This window comes from Euwallacea fornicatus, chromosome 6 (assembly GCF_040115645.1).
Source record: "Euwallacea fornicatus isolate EFF26 chromosome 6, ASM4011564v1, whole genome shotgun sequence".
NCBI lineage: Eukaryota > Metazoa > Arthropoda > Insecta > Coleoptera > Curculionidae > Euwallacea > Euwallacea fornicatus.
In genome coordinates this window covers 1,870,120-1,890,000 of record NC_089546.1, presented here as the reverse complement: position 1 = coordinate 1,890,000, position 19,881 = coordinate 1,870,120, and the positions used below count along the sequence as shown (strand labels likewise).

Here is a 19,881-nt window from a genome sequence, read left to right as displayed (position 1 = left end):
AAACCAATTTCCTATCACCAAACAAATGTTTTCTTTATTTTTATATTATTTAAATGAGTTTCTATTGTATTTTTTATTAAATGTATACCTCTTTTTCTAAAAAACTAATTTATAGCTTTCGAATTGCAATACACTATTAAAGGGAGTTTTTAAAGACCTTTAATTTGAGGTATCACTTCACTTACGTTTTAATTTTTTTAAATCGGGCATTTTGCACTACTGATGACGTAAGCAACATGTAAAAAAATTGACAAACTTCAAAAGATAGTATTTGTTGTCATACTTAATACTGCTTCAACATTTTTGAAAAAATAAAAATTAATTAAAAGGTTATGGGGAGGGGGGTAGAATTTAGAATTGCAAGGTATTTGTATTTATGGTAATTATGTACGCATTATAACGGATTCTTCATCTATCAACTCCTGTTGCATGACCTCAGAACTAAGTTAAATTTTTCAAACCCACAAACTACTAATTTATCAAGGATTTCAAACGCAGAAAATTTTTAAAACTTCTAAAAATTGGATAGAAGCTTCAAACAATTTTAAAGATTTGCATCAGGTTCTTCAAACTTCAAATAAAAATAAAAATTATTGGGAAACCTTTAGAAATATCTGAAAGATTCTAAAAATACAAAATTATTTCCAAACTCAATGCAGAAAAAACTTAAGGAGACCTGTAATTTTTGATTGAAGAGATTTTGGATTGATGCAGCGACTAGAGTTAAAAAAACCCTTATAAAAAACTTGAAAGTCTCGTTTGACAGCTCAATAGCACGTCATTGATGACGTGTCCACATGCAGTGCAAAAAGATATTATTTCCATTTCGAGTCATCTTCAAATCAAAAGTTCATTTGGAAACCAAAACAACGCACAATGTTTTTCAAAATTCCTCAGAACTTCTAAATCACCAATGATGAATTTCCTGGAATTCACTTCCCGCTTTTATATTTTTTTTAAGATAGAGCGGAGTTTGACAAAAGTCTTAAGCTGAATTTTTAGAGTTTCGAAAATCAGAGGTGTACCTTCCTTTTGGAATTATATCAAAACTAGAACAATGTTTAATGATTTTCCTGGAGCTTTTCATCCCCTTTTAAAAACCGTTAGACCCGATTCTGATAACTTGAAGCTAATTAGTTAATAATTATTCCTAAAATCGTGATCGTTAAACTTCGGACACCTTGTACACTGTAGAAAAAGATATCGTAATACATTTGATTCTGTAGAGCTCTGTAGAAAGTTATGTTGGAAGAGCAACGGGCAACTAAGGTTACGAAATTAATTTCTGGTGTTAAATAACTAAGAACACTGTGAGATTTAGTGCCGTAATCTTTCTAAGGATTTTATACAGGGTGTCCCACAAGTGTTTCATTATATTTCAGTGGGTAATAGTACATTGAAAAATAATATGACTCCCTATATAAACCATATTCCAATAATGCTTCATTAAGAAGATACAGGGTGTTAAACTTTACTTAAAAAAAAACACACCTGGAATATTTCAACGTATCAGAGTATCAATGAACAGGCGAGGTCAATTATGTATTGAACAAAATGGCCACCAATTTGAACAATTTCTATAATGTTATAGCAAATTAATAATATTTAAAACAAACTTAATATTATTAAAACCATTTAGAGAATATCGTGCATATAGACGGTATTCAATTTTTTACTGGCAAACGATACATCGGACGAAAAAGAGTCAAGTGAGCATTTTTCTTCTAAATGAAATTAAACTTCTAAAAATAATTTTTATTTTGATAAAAAGCAGTGGCGCACCATGTATTTCTTTAAAAATGTGCTGAGAGGTGTCCGTACGCACGTCACTGGTGAAACGAAAAATAGCCCTTTTGCATAAATAAATGCGTCTACATTAACTCTCAAAACATGCCAAATTTCACTTACATATCTCAAACGGTTTTGAATATATCAATAAAAGTTAGATTTTTTAAGTAAAGTTTAACACCCTGTATCTTCTTAATGAAGCATTATTGGAATATGGTTTATATAGGGAGTCATATTATTTTTCAATGTACTATTACCCACTGAAATATAATGAAACACTTGTGGGACACCCGGTATAGTTTGGAAAATTGTGGTCTTAATTTCCACTCATCTGAAGCTTTGACTAAGATGTAAACGGTGCCTTGAAGTTTGTTCTCACATAGAACTGCAACAAGAGAAATTTCGTCCGATAAAATCTATTAGTAATCATACAATCAAAAATCGCATGTTTACATGTGCCACGATTAAAAGACTTCCTCAACATTGTTAGCCTTATACCTAAAATAGGCTACGATGTTACAAAATACCAAAACAGTTTCATCTGATTATACCATTTAAATCAGTTGCAAAACAACAACATCGTAAACATGCGGGGTCTTTGGCTTTTTACTTGCATTGCATGTTACAGAATACTAATTTCCCTTCGTGAAATTAAATTACGATTGAGGTTCGACTAAATTTTAATTAATGAGTACGCATATTTGAAGACATACACACATGACGAATTTCTTCAGTCCATCAGTCGAATCTCCCAAAAAATTATCCCATTATCGTCATAAGAGGTATTTTTCATTCACTTTCGACGAAGTACTGCGTGGCTTTTCTTTATGCACCGTGAATTTTAATGGCGAATCACAATTCATCAGCTCAATCCCTTTCACAAACGTGACTGTAATTGCATAAGGAATATAGTCTAAACAACGAAACTCCAGCCCTACCTTACTGTTAATCGAATTTGTGTTCAACTGGCCGATGTAAACAATGAAATTCGTTTTTAATTGAGACAGTGATAAATCAAGGTTCTCCATTCAAAGACCTTCAATTATTACGGTGAGGCAAATGCTTGGCTTGAAAAGAGGTCCTGTTTATGATTTTTTTAGAAGATCTTTCTCAGAAATAATTTCCGTTTTTCATACACAGTGCAACTGTGGTAATGAATGTCAAACCGATTTTCTATTCCATAAATTTGCATTAAATTAAATTGTTAAGGCCAAAAAACGAGGAACAATGTTAATTATGAAAACACCTAATGTGGTCATTTCAACCAAACTAGAGCAAATCACTGTAATTCACTAATGTGTGCGACCAGTCTCTTAGGATCTGATAATATTCTCATTTGAGATTGTTAAGAAGATCATTGTGGGCGTTTTTTCTTCGGCCAACTTTCGCTCTTATGTAACAAATTAAAAAAGTTGTACGATTAAATGGAATTACTGACCATCACCAATCAATACACCAATGGCATGTACTTTCATTTTAATCGCTTTTGGCCTCGACCGAATTGTGCAGAAAACCAGGACCAAACCACAGATCATCTCGCATTGTTGCGTAACAGGTAATAAGAAAAGTGCAAGTGAAGCCAGACGTTAATATGAGGTTCCGAGTGACCAGTTGACTGTTACAAGTGTGATTATGTAAGAAATAATGATTGTTTTTATCAATATTGTGGCGTTTCAACTGATCTGACTTGTTCTTAAGAAGTTTACAATCTTAAAATATCATATTATAAAGTTCTTTCATACAAAAGTAATGTATCTATCAAGAAAGATTTTTAGAGCACTTCATCTTTAAAAAATTGAATGAGAACCCAACAATTGCCTCCAAATATCTCAAATTAAGAAGTCATCACTTCATGTTGCGAGTGTTTGACCCTTTTTGTATTTTCCTCCCCTTACTCTCCCGATCTTTAAATTATCTTCTCCATGAACGCATACCTCGTAAAGAACAAGTTATGCCCATATTTAAACTTGCAAATTATGTTCTTCCTAGATATTCCTTTTTCGATACATTTTTCTTCTCCAACAACTTGCCTCTCACTATGACATATGTCCACTATGATGCCATATGTGGAATCTTTTCATCATACATTTTCTGAAACACAGTCCATATTTGGAAAATGATAAATGGAAGAATCCTCGCAAGGCAGAGCTAGTTCTTGACAGCAGGAGCAAGACGAACCCCAGATTTAGTCGACTTATGCTTTACGGTTAATCCGCACCATTAAAGCCAGGACGTACGTACTTGGGGGATTTTTGACGACCAACAGCTAATTTGGAAAAACCACGAAATGTGGTTCATCATTGGTGCGTTCCGTACCACGCCAGGAACGGAGCAGGCGCTTTTCGCTTTGCTGGAGGTGCCAGAGGTTAAAGTCTGGATGAAACGAGAAACTAAAGTTTCTCACAGGACATAGCCAAGCAGCGGAAGAAAGTGCTAGGCGAAACTAGGCTCCGAAGATTATTGAGCTTGTTTGACAAGACATTCAGTTGAAGGATAATGACTCAAATGACCGACTTCGACACTCACAGATCATTAGACGCGAGGAAGTGAAACAAACAATGAGTGGTCTGTAGAAACAACATGAATTTAATGTTGGTTTAGGAATGCAGAAATCATCTCTACAAAGTGGTAGACACTAAGAGAGTCACTGTATACTCGGAGGGGTCTCACGGTACATGTACGTTCAGACAAAGGTACAGAAGACTTGATCAAGGAGAGTTTCCAAGCAAGCTTCAACGAAGCTGAAGCATATTTAGCGGTTAGCAAAAAGTACGTATCACACGTTCTGAATTCATAAGCATGAGATAGATATTATGAGAGATAAGCATATGAGCCAGTAAAAAGTCCACAATGCATCGGAGACGGCCGAGGCGTCACAGACATATGAATCTCCCATGAGTAATGAATAATCCGTTTTGCGAATACTGCGGTGCGGGAACAAACACCTCCTATCGCCTCCTAAGAGAATGAAATAGGTCTAAAAGAGAGGATTTGTGAAGTTGCTTTTTTGTTTGTTTTTGCTTTGCATTACAAACGGGTGAAAAGAAAAATATAAAAACACAAGTATCAATGTAACACACCCCCGAACAAATTTAATTTTTTTTGTGATTTCGCTAACAAAAAAAATTTCAATGTTGTTGCAGTGAGCGAGAAAATGAAAAATAATTATTAAGCATAATTTTCGCTTTTTACAATGAAACAATAAAAATATTTTAACGTGAAAACAAATTCTTGTTTATTTACATTTAAACATTTTCTTACTGCGTCATGGCGCAGAGAAGATAGTTAAGTTATGCAATTAGAATGACAATGCTAATGGAAAGGGTTTAGTCAAAGAGGAACTATAAATAGTCTACAAGAGACTGCAAGGTATATCACAGATATCTTTGAAATACTTGTGATATCTTTCATCCCATTTATCGATATTAGTGTACAATATTACATATTAATGCAGCACAATGACGTCCCAACGTCGCTGTAGTTGTTTAAAAGTTACTGCATGAAGTCGAAGTTGAAACTATGGACTAGCCTGCAAGAAGTCCTGACATGAATACAATAGAATATACATACAGGGTGTTAAAAAAAGATTGTAAAATATTTAAAGAGGTAGTAGTATGGACAACAATAAACAAAAAATTCTTAGTAAACATGGATCTGCAAAGTAACAATTTCGGAGATATGAAAGGTTATTCTTTTTTTGAAAGACTTATTTCTAATTGCTTATTACTTACTTATTATCTACAAATAACAGAAAAAACCACTGACAAAACCAAAAAAATACAGTTACATAAGATGTTCAAAGTGCCCTCCTTCCATTTCCAAGCAGGTCCGACATCTATGTCTGAAGGATATTCGAACCCTTTCTAAAACCTCCTTGTTGGCTCGGGTTTGTTGGTATTTTTTATTAATCCGTAGCTGCAGTTCCTCGAGACTATATATAGGAGTACCATAGACCAAAGTCTTCAAATATCGCCAAAAAAAGAAACCTAGAGGGTTTAAATCAGGCGATCTTGCAGGCCATAATAGAAGTCCGCCCCTTCCCACTCATATACGTGGAAAAGTTTAGTCTAAATGCTCTCGAACGGCAATCGAAAAATGAGCTGGAGCACCATCATGCTTAAACCACATTTCTTGCCTTTGGTCTAAAAGAATGTCGTCAAAAAGATCACCCATTGTGTTTTGCAGAAAGTTTAAGTAAGCAGCGCCTGTTAATCGTTTTGGTAAAACAACAGGACCTAGAAATCTGTCGCCTACAATACTCATCCAAATGTTTAATGAAAAACGTGTCTGATATCTACATTCCATTAGAGCATGGGGATTTTTGTTGGCCTGAATATGCGTATTGTGAAAATTAACAACTCCATTTCATGTTAATCCGGCCTCATTAGTAAAAAGAATGTCGGCAAGAGAACGGGGGTTTTCAACATCACTGCGTAGAAACCAGCAGCATAAAACAAAACGTGCTTGATGATCAAGCGGATTTAAAGCCTGTACTCGTACATGGTATGGATAAAGCAGCTCCTCGTGGAGGATTTTCCAAACAAGAAGAACACAAATTCCTACCGCAGCTGATATTCTTCGCACACTAGACCCTGAATTGTGCTCTATCCGTGCTAAAATTTCTTCTTCTACTCTAGGAGTAGATACCAACCTTGATCTTCCGGATAAATAGCGTTGATTGTTCAATGATCCGATATCACGCAATCTTTAATGAATTGTTCCAAACATACGATACGAAGGAATCTGGCGATTTGGATAAGCTTCAGCTTAAAGACATCACGCTTTGGTGGCAATGCCATTAGCACGACCGTACATGAAATGCATGTCGGTTAATTCGGCGTCAGAGTAAACAGCCATAGCAAATGAAAACTTGTACACACACAAAAACCAAATACTTAATGTTTATATCATGATAAGAAAATGCAAGTTTTTCAATATAAAGAAATTGAGTAAAAAAATAATAATTTTTGTTTGTTTATAAATAAATAAGTTAAAAAAAAAAAAACCTTCCATATCTCCGAAACCGTTACTTTGCGGACCCATGTTTACTAAGACTTTTTTGCTTATTTTGGTCCATACTATTACCTCTTTAAATATTTTCCAATCTTTTTTTAACACCCTGTATGTGAGACATACTTGGAAGACGAGTGAGAGCGCGGTAACCACAAACATTGGAGGAGTTGAAAAATTGTTTTCTTGAAGAATGGGGAACTACTCCTTATGAATAAATTAGAAATTTAGTAACGAGAATGCGCCGGATAATGGAAGCTGTCATCAATGCTAAGGGAGAAAACTCGAGCTAGTAATTTTTACGTGTGCTATCAATTTTTGTTACGAAAGTGTTACTTTGCGATTTTAGGCTTTTTCGCTTTATGTCAGAATCTCTGATTTTAAATAAAAAAATTGACGCTTAACGCACATTTTCAATTTTATCTAGCAATTTACTGAACCAAAATATCATAAGTGTCGCTTTATAACACCAAGAAGCAAAAATAGTCGGAAATATTGAAGTGATCTTTTAACTGTCTTCGGGGCTGTTGTTATAGCTGAAAGTTACAAAGTCGTAAAAATGTATGGCACGATTAGCTTTTGCATTTTAAATTTTAGGTAGTTGAGCTTAAATCATGCGTTTCAACATTACGCAACACGATATTGCTGTGGTTAGTTATTTTTCTCTGCACCATTTTTTTAATGAGACTACTTACATATGCTTAGCCGTTTCGAATCGACTCGTTTTACGTAGCTTTCAAAAAAACGATTTTTTAAATTTTATTTGACTACGTTTGGCTGAAAATTTGTCCGTAGTTATTCGGTCCATAGCGGGGACTCTTGTCGAAATAGAAATTTCTCAAATATTCGTCACTATTATCTCGATTTGTCTTTTTCTTGACAGTCGTCCAGGCTTAAAATCAAAACTGACCCTTGGGTAACTGCAGACATAAAATTATATTCTAGTTATATTAAAGACTTATACGTATAATATGAGACCACGAATTTTTCCTGAACTCATCCGCCAAGCAAACTTGTGAGCGAGCTCATAAACGGACGAGTCGAATAAAACGTCATTAAGTGCGTATTAACCAAAATTTAGATACATATGTATTGTATTAACCATTGGGGCCAGTTGATCAGCACCAGTGCTTTTACCATTATAAGTATGTAAATTTTGAAGTTCCTGTAAACCAGCACTAATAACAATGAACCATATATACAGGGTGTCCTATTTAAAGCTGTGCTTGAGTATTACTCAAAAACAATACGTTATATGAAAAACAGTTCGCATAATAATATAAGAATATAAAATAAATATGGAAGTGTCCGGTTAACAGGGGGACATATCATGAAGATAGTGACTTTTCACTCAAACGTCAATTTAAGGTAATTACAAGGGCAACATTTTTTTTTAATGGCAACCCTGTATTTGTTACAGATCCCTATGGACCTTCAAAAAATTAATATGTTTTATTTGAACAATTTTTTTATTAGACGTTTTGCTGCAGAGTTATATTTGATTTTTGTCCAAATTTTGAGGTAGTCGAAATTATTGCACTTTTTCTAAAAAAGTTTTGCAATGCATTTTTTGTTTAAAACTCATAAAAATCCTTCTATCTAATCAAAAATATATATATATTCCTATGAGAAAAAAATATTTTCTTAAATTTTCTCTTGTTCGATTCCTACCCTATAACAAGCTCTACAGAAATTTGATATTCTTCCTTCAACAATCAATCTATTTATATTGTGTGAAATTATTGAAAAATAGCTATTTTTATTTCAATAATAAATAACCGAAATGGATCGCTCCACTTTGGATGAAGAATTAGAAGTGGTTTTTATTTATGGTAAGACTGAAAAAAATGTTACTCGGGCAGTAGAACTTTATGCTAAAAGATTTTCGGATGAAAGAGTTTCCTGTTGGACGACTTTCAAGAGTTTCGTAAAAAATTTTAAAGGAACGAAAACGTTGGAAACAAAAAAACGCAATCGCATCCGACGTGCAACACATGAAGGCAATCAAATAGCAGCTCTTGCAGGTGTTGCCGTCAATCCCCACGTAAGTTGTCGTCAAATTGCTGCTAATTCAGTGATATCAAAGACAAGTGTCCAAAGAATTTTGAAGGTAAATAAATACCAACATTATCATACTTCTTTATATCAGGAACCCTATTTAACTGATTTTGAAAACTAAATCAAGTTTTGTAATTGGGCAAGGTAGCAATTAAATCAAAATGTAAATGTCTTCTCCAACGCTTTGTTTTCCGACGAATCCACATTCACAAACCATGGTACAGTGAATTTCCATAATGTGCATTTTTGGTATGTTATAACCTCACATTGGCTTAGAGAAGTTGAACATCAAAGACCATGGTCAGGGAATGTATGTTGCGGTATTATTGGGGAATACTTAATTGGACCTTTCCTCATTGAAGAAAACTTGAATGAAGAAATGTACCACGATTTCTTAGATAATAATATTCCGGAATTATTAGAAAACGTTCCACTTGCGATTAGACGGGTGATGTGGTATCAGCATGACGCCTGTTCGGCCCATTTTTCTAGAATGTCTCGTGGGCTCAGGGATGAAATGTATTCAGATTGATGGGGGCGGGTCTAGTGAACTGGCCTCCTAGGTGGCCTGATCTGACCTTACCAGATTTTTTCCTCTAGGCTTTTTTAAAAGACAAAGTTTATGCAGAAGTACCAACAACTGCATATGACTTGAAAAGGAGAATTCAAAATGCGTGTCAATTGATAAAAGGAGACATGTTGCGCAGAGCAAACTATTCTTTTCGATTAAGAGATGTGTTTGGAGCAGGAATAACATTCTTTGGAACATTTGCTTCCATACGTTTCTCAAATCAGGATTTAAAATTAATTTGCCAAATAAAAAAAAAATTTCATAGAAATAATTTTCTTTTATTAGATCCACAAGGATCTATAACAAATACAGGATTGCCATTTGAAAAAAAAGTTGATCGAGAAATGATCTGAAAATGACGTTTTGGCTAAAGGCCATTATATTCATGATATGCCCCCTTTTTACCGGACAACTTTTATTTTAACATTTTTTTCATATCACAAACCATTTTTGAGTAATCTTCAATCATAGTTTTATATGGAACACCCTGCATATTACAACCTTGCGTTACATGCAACATTTTATATTTGATTTCACACAACGTTTTATAATAATTAAGGAAACATTTGGGCATTTTTCATTTTTTACGTATCTATTTTTCAGACATTTAAACTATCTTGAAGATTATTTGAGAAATTCCTTAACTTCCAGAGTTTATTGGTTTATTATAAGGAAATCGGAATGTCTGTCTGACTTTTCCCTTATCTTTAGAGCTCCCTTTTCGCTAAGGTATAAAAAACACTTCATTCTGTAACTTTTAATAATTGCTTTACACGAGGCCGTATGAACGATGATTTCCAAATAAGTCAATAGTTGAAATCATTTTTGCGGAAGTTCCAATCCCGTGTATAAAAGGATTTTTAAAAGTGGCAATGTGGGTCGGTCCATACTTTAATCGTAAATATAAGTAGTATGTTAAACGATATTGAGTTGCATAATGCGAATTTATAAATTGCTACTGGTACCAATAGTGGCAGAATTAGAACGGAAGCGTTCATGGTCGATGGATCTCGAAGAATCCCATGCTGATGCAAGCCGCCTTGTTGTGAGTGTTGGTCGTATGGGTCGAAATTGGATATGTATATGGGCGAAAGTAAATGGGATTTGTGTTTGATGTCGACCACCTACAATTATATAAGAGATACTTGAAGTAGCCGAACTCGGGAGTTTTGCGTGCATTGTTTGTTATGAACTAGAAAGTCAATCGTTACCCTTGTCTCAAAACGTTACCTAATAAGCTATTTACGTTCAAATATCAGTCATGGTCGTCGGAATCTACATACCAGCCTCAAATAAGGAACGAAAAAAATTGTAAACAAATAAATTAACATGCTATTAGGTCTATAGCGCAGAATTTACTTTCAAATATGTTTCAAAGTCATTTCTTCAGTTGCGCCTAAAAAAATGCAGCATGCAGTTATGATTTAATCGGTGATTTACCACACGACTGCAGGCTACAATCAAGTGTGTCATAAATAATTATCTGTTCGGGTTTAGTATGATTAAAAAACGAGGATGGAGGACGTTGCTCGCATTTGAGACTTAATATAATTAGAACAACCAAACACTCCGGATGTATCAATATATGAGCAAGGATACAGAACCTTTCACAAACCACGATTAACTACGTTTTAATTCAATTTTCACTATCCAATTATTACCACTTTGCTTTATAATGCCAAGTAATTTATAGTCAACTTCCTACCTGAAAAATAACAAATAATTTGCAAACAATTATCAGCAAGAGGTGCTGTTGCAACCAACATCCGTTCTGCTATAAGTAGAGATCAATCTTCAGGACTGACGTAAATGAAGAATTTCGATATTAATCGTAAACGTTGTTGCCGATGTGATCATTATATAATCGGTCCGATATACTGTAATTGCAATTCATGAGATCGAAAAGAAAAATACTCCGTGAAACAGACCAAACTGGAATTCAAAGATCGTAAGTTGTCAAAAAGTATCAAGAAACACGAGGATATCAGTGAGAAGGTGAGGAGGCAAATTTAAAAGGAGGATTTTGCCGATCAAAAGAATTAAAATTGGAACAAAGAACAATGATGAGAATAGGGACGAAATTGAAAACGGCTCACGACGTCAGCTCTCTGTAATTAAAGAGAATAAGTAAAACGGACTAAGAAGTCTTTATTATCCATCCTCTTGCATGAATTTAATGGAATGGACATAGGTAAATATTTTAACATTTTTATTATAGTATATTTCGTAAATACAGATTGCCCATATCTTCATTTAACCAATGTTGATCTTTAACAGGGAACTTTCGAAAATCTCATTAAAGTTCTATGTCAAATTTTATAGCGTCTCCGCACATTTTCGAGCAACAAAACCTTTAAAAGTTTGAATTTTAAAGTTTTTAAACACTAGCCATCAACAAAGGGGAATTTTCCGAAATTTCAATGAATTTCAAACCATGTTTGGTTGCATTGTTCAGCTATTAATCAGACTTATCGAAAAATTTGAGTATTTTTCCAGGCATTTACAGATTTTTTTTTTAATTCATAGGCTTAAAGAGCCCAACGCATTGGTATTAAAATTTAAAACAACTACCGATTTATAAAAGGGAATTTTCTAAAGTTTTCAGCAATTTTGTTTCACTTTTGGTATACAGCAGATATTTAGTCAAGTTGGATCGTGCAATATTAAACAAAATTTGAGAAGACGTTTTAAATAATCCCAAAAATGGAGTAGATTAGCATTCTAAAATCAACAATTCACAAGAACAAAATGCACCACTGACTGGAAAAAGGTTTAGAACCCCAGAAATTTTTCGTATAAAATTCATAAAATTTTATATTCACGAAAATATCTTTCAAAAATCTGGAACGTATTAAATACAGCGTTAAAAAAGATTCGAGTGTTCTACAAGTTGAAGCACTAAATAGTCTACTATTGACATATGTTAGATAATTGTTACGAAAAATCCACACTAGTAATCTAAAAGTGATTTCAAATTCTGTAGATTCCGGTACAAAATCTGGGAATAAAAAAAAATCACTATCGTACCGAACAGAACTCGGAAAGCGGATTACAAAATTCAAAAAACTGAAAAAATGACCATCCTGAAATCTATGTGCAAAGGATATCATTTTTCGATTTTTCGCTAAAAGAGATAGATATGTTTTTAAATTTTGCGTCAATTTCCAAATGTTGGCACAAACGGGGTATCAAATCAAGCCGTTATTTTTTCAAAAAAAGATAATCAGTTAGACGAGCTTTTTAAGATGACTCATACGGCGTGATTACATCTTCGTGTATTTTCCAGACAAAGGATCATTTATGTGCTCAAACACACATATTTTGTAACTTTTCAAACTTTCAACCTTAATAACTTCGCCAAACGATGACCAAATTTCTTCAACGATGACTCAAGTGAATCAGCTCGACGAGCTCTTTAAGATTATTAATAAGGTTTCATTGTATCTTGGTGAATTTTCCAGATAAAGAGTCATTTATGTGCTCAAACTCACATCTTTTGTGAAGTTTCAAGCTATGAACCTCAATAACTTCGGCAAATGAGCTCCAAATGCCTTCAAAAGTCATTCAAAGAATCAGTTCGACGGGCTCTTTAAGATTACTCATACGGCTTGATTGTACATTTGTGGTGTGAAAGTGTATTTCCGAGATAAAAAGTCGTTTATGTGCTCGAACACACATCTTTTGTGACTTTTCATACTTTGAACTTTAATAACTTCACCAAATGAGGACCAAATTTCTTCAAAAATGACTCAAGTAATTTCGTTTTCAAGTCGTTGGAAGTAAAGGGTGATCATGCGAAATATCTCAAATACGCTGTGAGATACTAATAATAGGTCGTAGACAAATTCATTAGCTGTTATCTCTTTGTAAAATGTTCGATATACAGTGCCATAGAAAAGTATGCGTACCCCCGTCGAAAACGGCTTTTTTTACGGAATTGGATAATAAAGAAAATCCTTTTGGAAAAATTATATATGTCTAAATATATAGTAAATTTGTTTTTAACTAAGCAACAAAAAAATCCCTAATTTAACAAAATTAAAAAAACTGATAATCGCAACTCAAAAAAGTATGCGCACGAGAGAACTCATCAACGAATAACAAATAAAAAAAACCATTTTTAATATTTTGTTGGTCCTCCTTTGGCCTCAATAACTGCCTTTAGCCTATTCTTCATAGAAAAAACCAAATTTCTAGTAACCACCATTGAAATATCATTCCACTCTTGCGATAGAGCATCTCTTAAATCCTGTTTGTTGTGAATTCTCCTCTTTCTTATGCGTCGCTCCAGTTCATCCCATAAATGTTCGATGGGGCTCAAGTCCGGAGATTGGGATGGTGAATGGAATTGTTTTGGGATATTATAAATTAATCATTCTTTTACAATGGCAGATGTATGCTTCGGATCGTTGTCCTGTTGGAAACACCATCCGCTTCAAAGGTCCAGTTTTTCCGCAGACTGTTTCAAATTGTTTTTGAGTACGCTCAAATAAACAAATCGATCCATTGTCGTATCTACAAACACCAAATTACCCACCCCACCAGCAGACATACACCCCCAAATCATCACGGACTCTCCTCCGTGTTTTACGGTAGGAATAATATTTTTAGGATTTAGCTCTTCATTTACCTTTCTCCAGACTCTTTGTTTTCCATCACTACCAAATAAATTAAATTTGCTCTCATCACTAAATACGACAGAACTCCAAAAATCATTGGTTTTATCAATGTGTAGATGAGCAAAGTGAAGCCGCTTTTGTTTATTAGTATCTGTTATAAAGGGTTTCTTCCTGGGAACTCTACTATGAAAACCCTTGTTGCGAAGAACTGCCTTTACTGTTTCTGAATGAACATGTATTTTATGATCGTCTTCCAATGTATTTCGAATTTCCACTGCCGTTTTTCTCGGTTTTTTTGTAACTAAACGGTCAATGGAGCGCTTAATGCGGGGAGTTATTTTTGGCGAAGGGCCACTTCGAGGTATACTATGAAGTGAATTGGTGGTTGAAAATTTTTCTAAAACTCTTCGAATACTAGATTTGGCCCGTCCAACAATTTTGGCAATACTGTTTAATGAATTTCCTTCATTCCTCAATCTAATAATTTGTTCACGCAATTCAATGCTAATCTCTTTACTTTTTGGCGCCATATCGATCAATTATTCTGTCCAACTAGTGAGAAATCTGTGCACAAGCTGGTCAGATTACAACTATTACAGAAACCAGTCGTTAACTTGCAGCAACATGTCAGATCTTAGAGGAATATCGCAAAATCTATTGCCCGTACGCAGACCTTTTTGTCCTGCAATTATGACTTTTTTAAATTTTGTTAAAACAGGATTTTTTTTATGTTTTGTTAATAATAAAATTTAATATATTTTTGGGCATAAATAATTTTTCGAAAAGATGTTTTTTCTTCTCTGATCCGTTCTGTCCAAACAGCCATTTTTGATGGGGGTACGCATACTTTTCTGTGGCACTGTTTGTCGCAAATAGCTTGACCAATGCCCTACGTTGATTTAGGTCCAGACGTTTCAGTATGTCTCACCACCAGCTCTGAAGTTTTTTAATGGTCACATGTTGTATAAATAAACGAATATAAAACTCCTTCTCGTCCTGAATCGCTGAGTTTCTTAAGAGACTTTTAAATGGTCAACGTGTTGGTTTAATTTTGTGATCTCTATCTACGGAATGCTTGGTTGAGTGACTTATAGATTATAAAAGTGTATTCGCCGCATATATTGAAATTATTAATACACATTCTTCAATTACAAAGCGTGTCGGAATCCGTAGCATTCTTTCGCATATAAATACATATTCGAATTTTTGCAATACGATTGTATAATTTTCTGTGAAACTTTAGGCGAAGCCAAAAGAATTCAAACTTGCCCAACTACTACTAAAATGGCTAATTAATTAGAAAACGAATTTAATAAACAACATACGAACAATAAGCAATAAAACCAATGTTTTTCCATAATTAACAATAAACAATATAAGTCGCGGCCCGCGCTACTTCATCCGGAAACCTTGAAGCATGGTTTCGAAAAAAATTAAGAAAACACAAAAAGATTGGGGCCCAGGCCTAGAAAAACGTGATGTTATGTAAACGCTGAAGATCTCAGTTTCAAATTGACTCTCATTCATTCTTTCTGGTTTACATGATTTATGTGAAGACTTTGCTAGACCTTCACAAATTTGATTACGCACAAATAAAAAATACATCAAACCTGAATTTCCTACTCAGACTTACTTGAGAATATTTCCAGCTTCTTTACTCCTGTAGATGTCGCATTTGTGCAAAGATTTCCTGTGGTCTCCAGGGACATACTGGCCTGCAGCTTGGCAAAGGGCTCGATAGATTTGGAACTGCAGAAGAGTGCTCACAAAGTATCTGCAACAAAAAGGTGGTTAATACCAATTGGCGACCTTATAGAGAATCGGTAGCGTCAGTTTCTTAACCTCATACAATAATTTTCCCACCTGCTGCTATAAAACAAAGTTGTGTAATCCATGCGAGACAAATACATGAGTGTTAATGTCAACCCGTGAGAGATACACCTAGTTTAAAAACGTCTTTATTATGTGGAAATAAATTTGTGTTTGAATGTAGGAAAATGTCAACTAAAATTGTTTTACTTACATAAATCGGCTTGTTGAAATAGTTTTTACATGTGTAGCGGAGAAATCTGATGTCTGTAGATAGATATAACTCTGCGATGAAAACAAGAATTTACAAAAGTAGGAAAAAGGCGTTGTAACCTTGCAAATTTAATTAACGCGTTTTGAAACGCGTTCAAAAGGCATCTACTTGCCCCTCAAGAGTGTTATGGTTACACTTACCAAGTGTCGCAACTATAAATTACTAGCCTAAGTAGTTTGGACTTAGATAGATCCAAGGTGTAATTTATTATTGCCTCTCGTTAATTTGCTGGTTTTGTAATAATGTTTTATAAAAATGAGTATTATTTAACAAATAGGTTTGATCTGAGTGCTGCAGCAGCTTCAGATAAGTAATTGAAAAGTGATATTTTTCTGAAGTTTTTTTTTTATAACTACCATAGAAATATAGAGAGCATCTAGAGAGATAATAGATTTTACAAAAAAAGTTTTTCCCACAATACGTTTGATTTATATGTCTGTTGACATGATTTATTACATTTTCTTTTCACCTTTCTAATTTCGGTTCAACTCTGTTTTCCTCTATCCGCATACCAATCGTTTCATTTTTTTTCTCACATAATTTTCATCATAATAAAGTCTGAAATTAATTTCGTCCTCGTCTCTTTTATCCAAAGCACCTCTTGTTCACCTTTATTCATTTCCATGCGCTTCAGGTTCATTTATTCTACTGTAATTTGTAATTGGGATTCATATCGTTCTATATAAATCATATTAGTATCACTATATAGGAATCACGATGTTTCCGTTTTCCTTCAATCTTAATTCTCCACAATTTCATATCTAATCGGTGTGCTAGTTATTTTTTAATTTTAATTTTAGTTTACTTTGCACTTTACTTAATCTTTCAGCAAATCTCCTTCGGCTTTCATTTACTTCAGTTCAATATAGAGTTCCCAAATTCTCTAGTTTCGTCAAAATTCGCTTTTTCCTCATAATGATGATTCACTTTCTTTTCTTTCATCTGTTAGACATGGCCCTCATGTTATCATTACTACGTCGATTACGTATCGTACATAATGTATTTGCGTTACGGCTCACCCTGAATATGCAGGGTGTTTTAGAATAGTATGTCATAAATTTAAAGGGTGATTCTATGAGTGATTTTTAGAAAAAAAAGTTTATATAAACATAAGTCCGTTTTCGCTTTCTGTCTGCAATACAGGGTGTTAAAATTTGCTATATTTATTTGTTTTTCTTAATAAGTCCGGACCTGCATTAAATATCCTTATTAAATTTGGTGGGCGTAAGTTAGGTATTGAAACACATCTTTTAAGAGAAAACTAATATTTGGATGCAAGCAGTGGCGCCCCAAAGGCTATGACCCTGATTATTTTTTGTGAAAAATATGTAATACCGCTGCTTTTTCAAAAAATCAAAACTCGTTTTCTTAACGGAGGACATTTTTAGCAATTTATTGAATTTTTGTTTGTCTAAATAGTCGTTATAAATTACTACATATTAAGTATTATTATAACTAATTTGGTCGTTATTAAAACATATAATGTTAACTAATCCGTTTGTTGTTTGAAAATTTTGATGTTACAAAAAAAAATTAAGAGACTATTTTTTTAACAAAAACAATTAGAATTAAGAAAACGATTTTGATTTTTTGAAAAAGCAGTGGTGTGACATATTTTTCACAAAAAATAATCAGAGTCATGGCCTTGGGGACGCCACTGCTTGCATTTAAATATTAGTTTTTTTGTTAAAAGATGTGTTTCTACACCTAACTTACAACCACCAAGTTTAAAGCAGGTCCAGAATTATTAAAAGAAAAAAACACAAACAAAAAATAGCAAATTTTAATACCTCGTGTTTCAGATACAAAGCGAAAACGGACCTAAGTTCATATAAACTTTTTTTCTCAAAATCACTCATAGAATCACTCCTTAAATTTATGACATACTATTCTGGAACACCCTGTATTCTATAATTCATTACATTTTGTGTTTTCGAGTGTACATTATATATTTTAATTACCATCAATCATCACATTACTTTGAGAAAGAAAACGTTTAAACGTTTTTTTCTTATTATTTATTTTATTTATTTTATTCTACTCAATATTGATAAGTCACTCATTTTTAGTTCTTTTACATGAATTTTCTAATAAATCTGTCACTTTCTTCTATAAAATATATTCAGTTTTTTTTACACTAAAGTATATTAATAAAATTCTCACGAGTATCCTTTTAACCTGGCATAATTTTGCCTAACAAAAAAACTCTTCCATTTTATACCCTTGAGATTATACTTATTTTTGTCATAAAATTCTTCCTTTGTGTTGAATTACATGTTTTCTCATTCTGTGTACGATACTTATCCCGACTTTTAAAGCTAAAATTGAAGCTTTTTCACATACATTGCTGTTTCTCATCGAGTTGAATACCACTATTACCACTATTCGTTCGTTCTTTTTCTATATGAAAGAATGTTAGCATTTGCTGTATTAATAGATACTTTAGCCTGATTTATTCGGTTTGTTAGTTGTTGCTGTTGGATTGTGTGTTGAAAATTCAAACACAAATTATGCCATATATTTTTACGACTTTGACATTATCAGAAGAAAGGTAGTCTTGACCGACTAATGAGACCATAGGCTAGAAGGCTAGAGAATTGTTTTTAGTTTTGGGCAATAGAAAAATATTTCTAAACTAAGGTAGAAATATTACATGCTATTAGTTTTTTTATTATATTTTTTCTAAGGCAAAGAAAAGAAATAAAAGAAATTAACCCCGTGATCAATAAATAATTGCACGATGTGATAAAATTGTGTTAAACTACAGGCACATTCTCCAACGCTATTTTGTAATACCTGTAGATAGGAAACCCAGAAATAAAACAAGTTTAAGGACGGAACTAAGACTTTCTTCGGATCGAACCTACGTGATCTATTTCCATTACGTAAAGTGTTTTTGCCTCCTCTTTAATGGCGCGTATCAAGACAAATTGGTATTCTGCGTGTTATCTTCATCTGCAATTTTTGAACTTTTCACGTTTTCATAACAACTACCTGATAATTTATCGCTAAATGTAACATGTTACCGTGTGAATGATGAATGAATAATGCATGAGCGTAACCATCATTACGTAAGGTGGTTTTGCAAATACCATAAAGAGCAATTTTGCACAATGTGGAGCACAAAACTGGTCTCAATCTAAGAGAGGTATTTAATTTCATTAATTAATTTCTCTTGGTCAGTGAAATGACCCGGAAACAGTAACTAGTGATCCCATTCGCAAATCACATGATTATGCGGTATGCATATAAATTTCGCACCCCCTTATGAAGGCATTATTACATGAAATATGTGAGCTGAACGCACACTTTGTATTCTACAGCAGAGGGACCGTCCTTTACGTAACGTCAAGTACACATCGCGTCAGGTGGTACCCGCGATGACCCGGTAATCCAATCTTGGCGAATGACTCAATCCAAAGTCGTACTACTGGTACTGTTACGTGTAATGCGTAGTGGGGTGACTTTAAATTTTAAACTACTCGAACATTTATTAAGATAGCGCCTATATGCATTTGGTGTGAGAACAGACGCCCTCTCAGGAATTTCGGCAAAATGACCGTGGCCTTAATATCTCCTAATACTTAATTTAAATTAAATTGTAAACTGTTCCACGGGAAAATACATTTTTTATGCAAGTTTTAATGTTCAGAAAAATATAGCACATATTAAAGTATTTTCTGAATATAAAGGTATGCTATGAAGAGTAGTCCGGACTTGTGAGATTTAGTACGCCGCTGTAGACAATTTTT

General features: G+C 33.7%; 1 protein-coding gene across 2 annotated transcripts in view; it reads right to left on the bottom strand.

The window, feature by feature from the left end:
- The window catches only part of Ance-3 (angiotensin-converting enzyme Ance-3), a 71,624-nt gene that overhangs the window by 3,318 nt on the left and 48,425 nt on the right, over positions 1-19,881 (bottom strand). For both annotated transcript variants that reach the window (XM_066282974.1, XM_066282973.1), the window contains one exon: positions 15,680-15,820. In XM_066282974.1, coding sequence (XP_066139071.1) covers positions 15,680-15,820 — 141 coding nt within the window. The remainder of the gene's footprint in view (positions 1-15,679; positions 15,821-19,881) is intronic.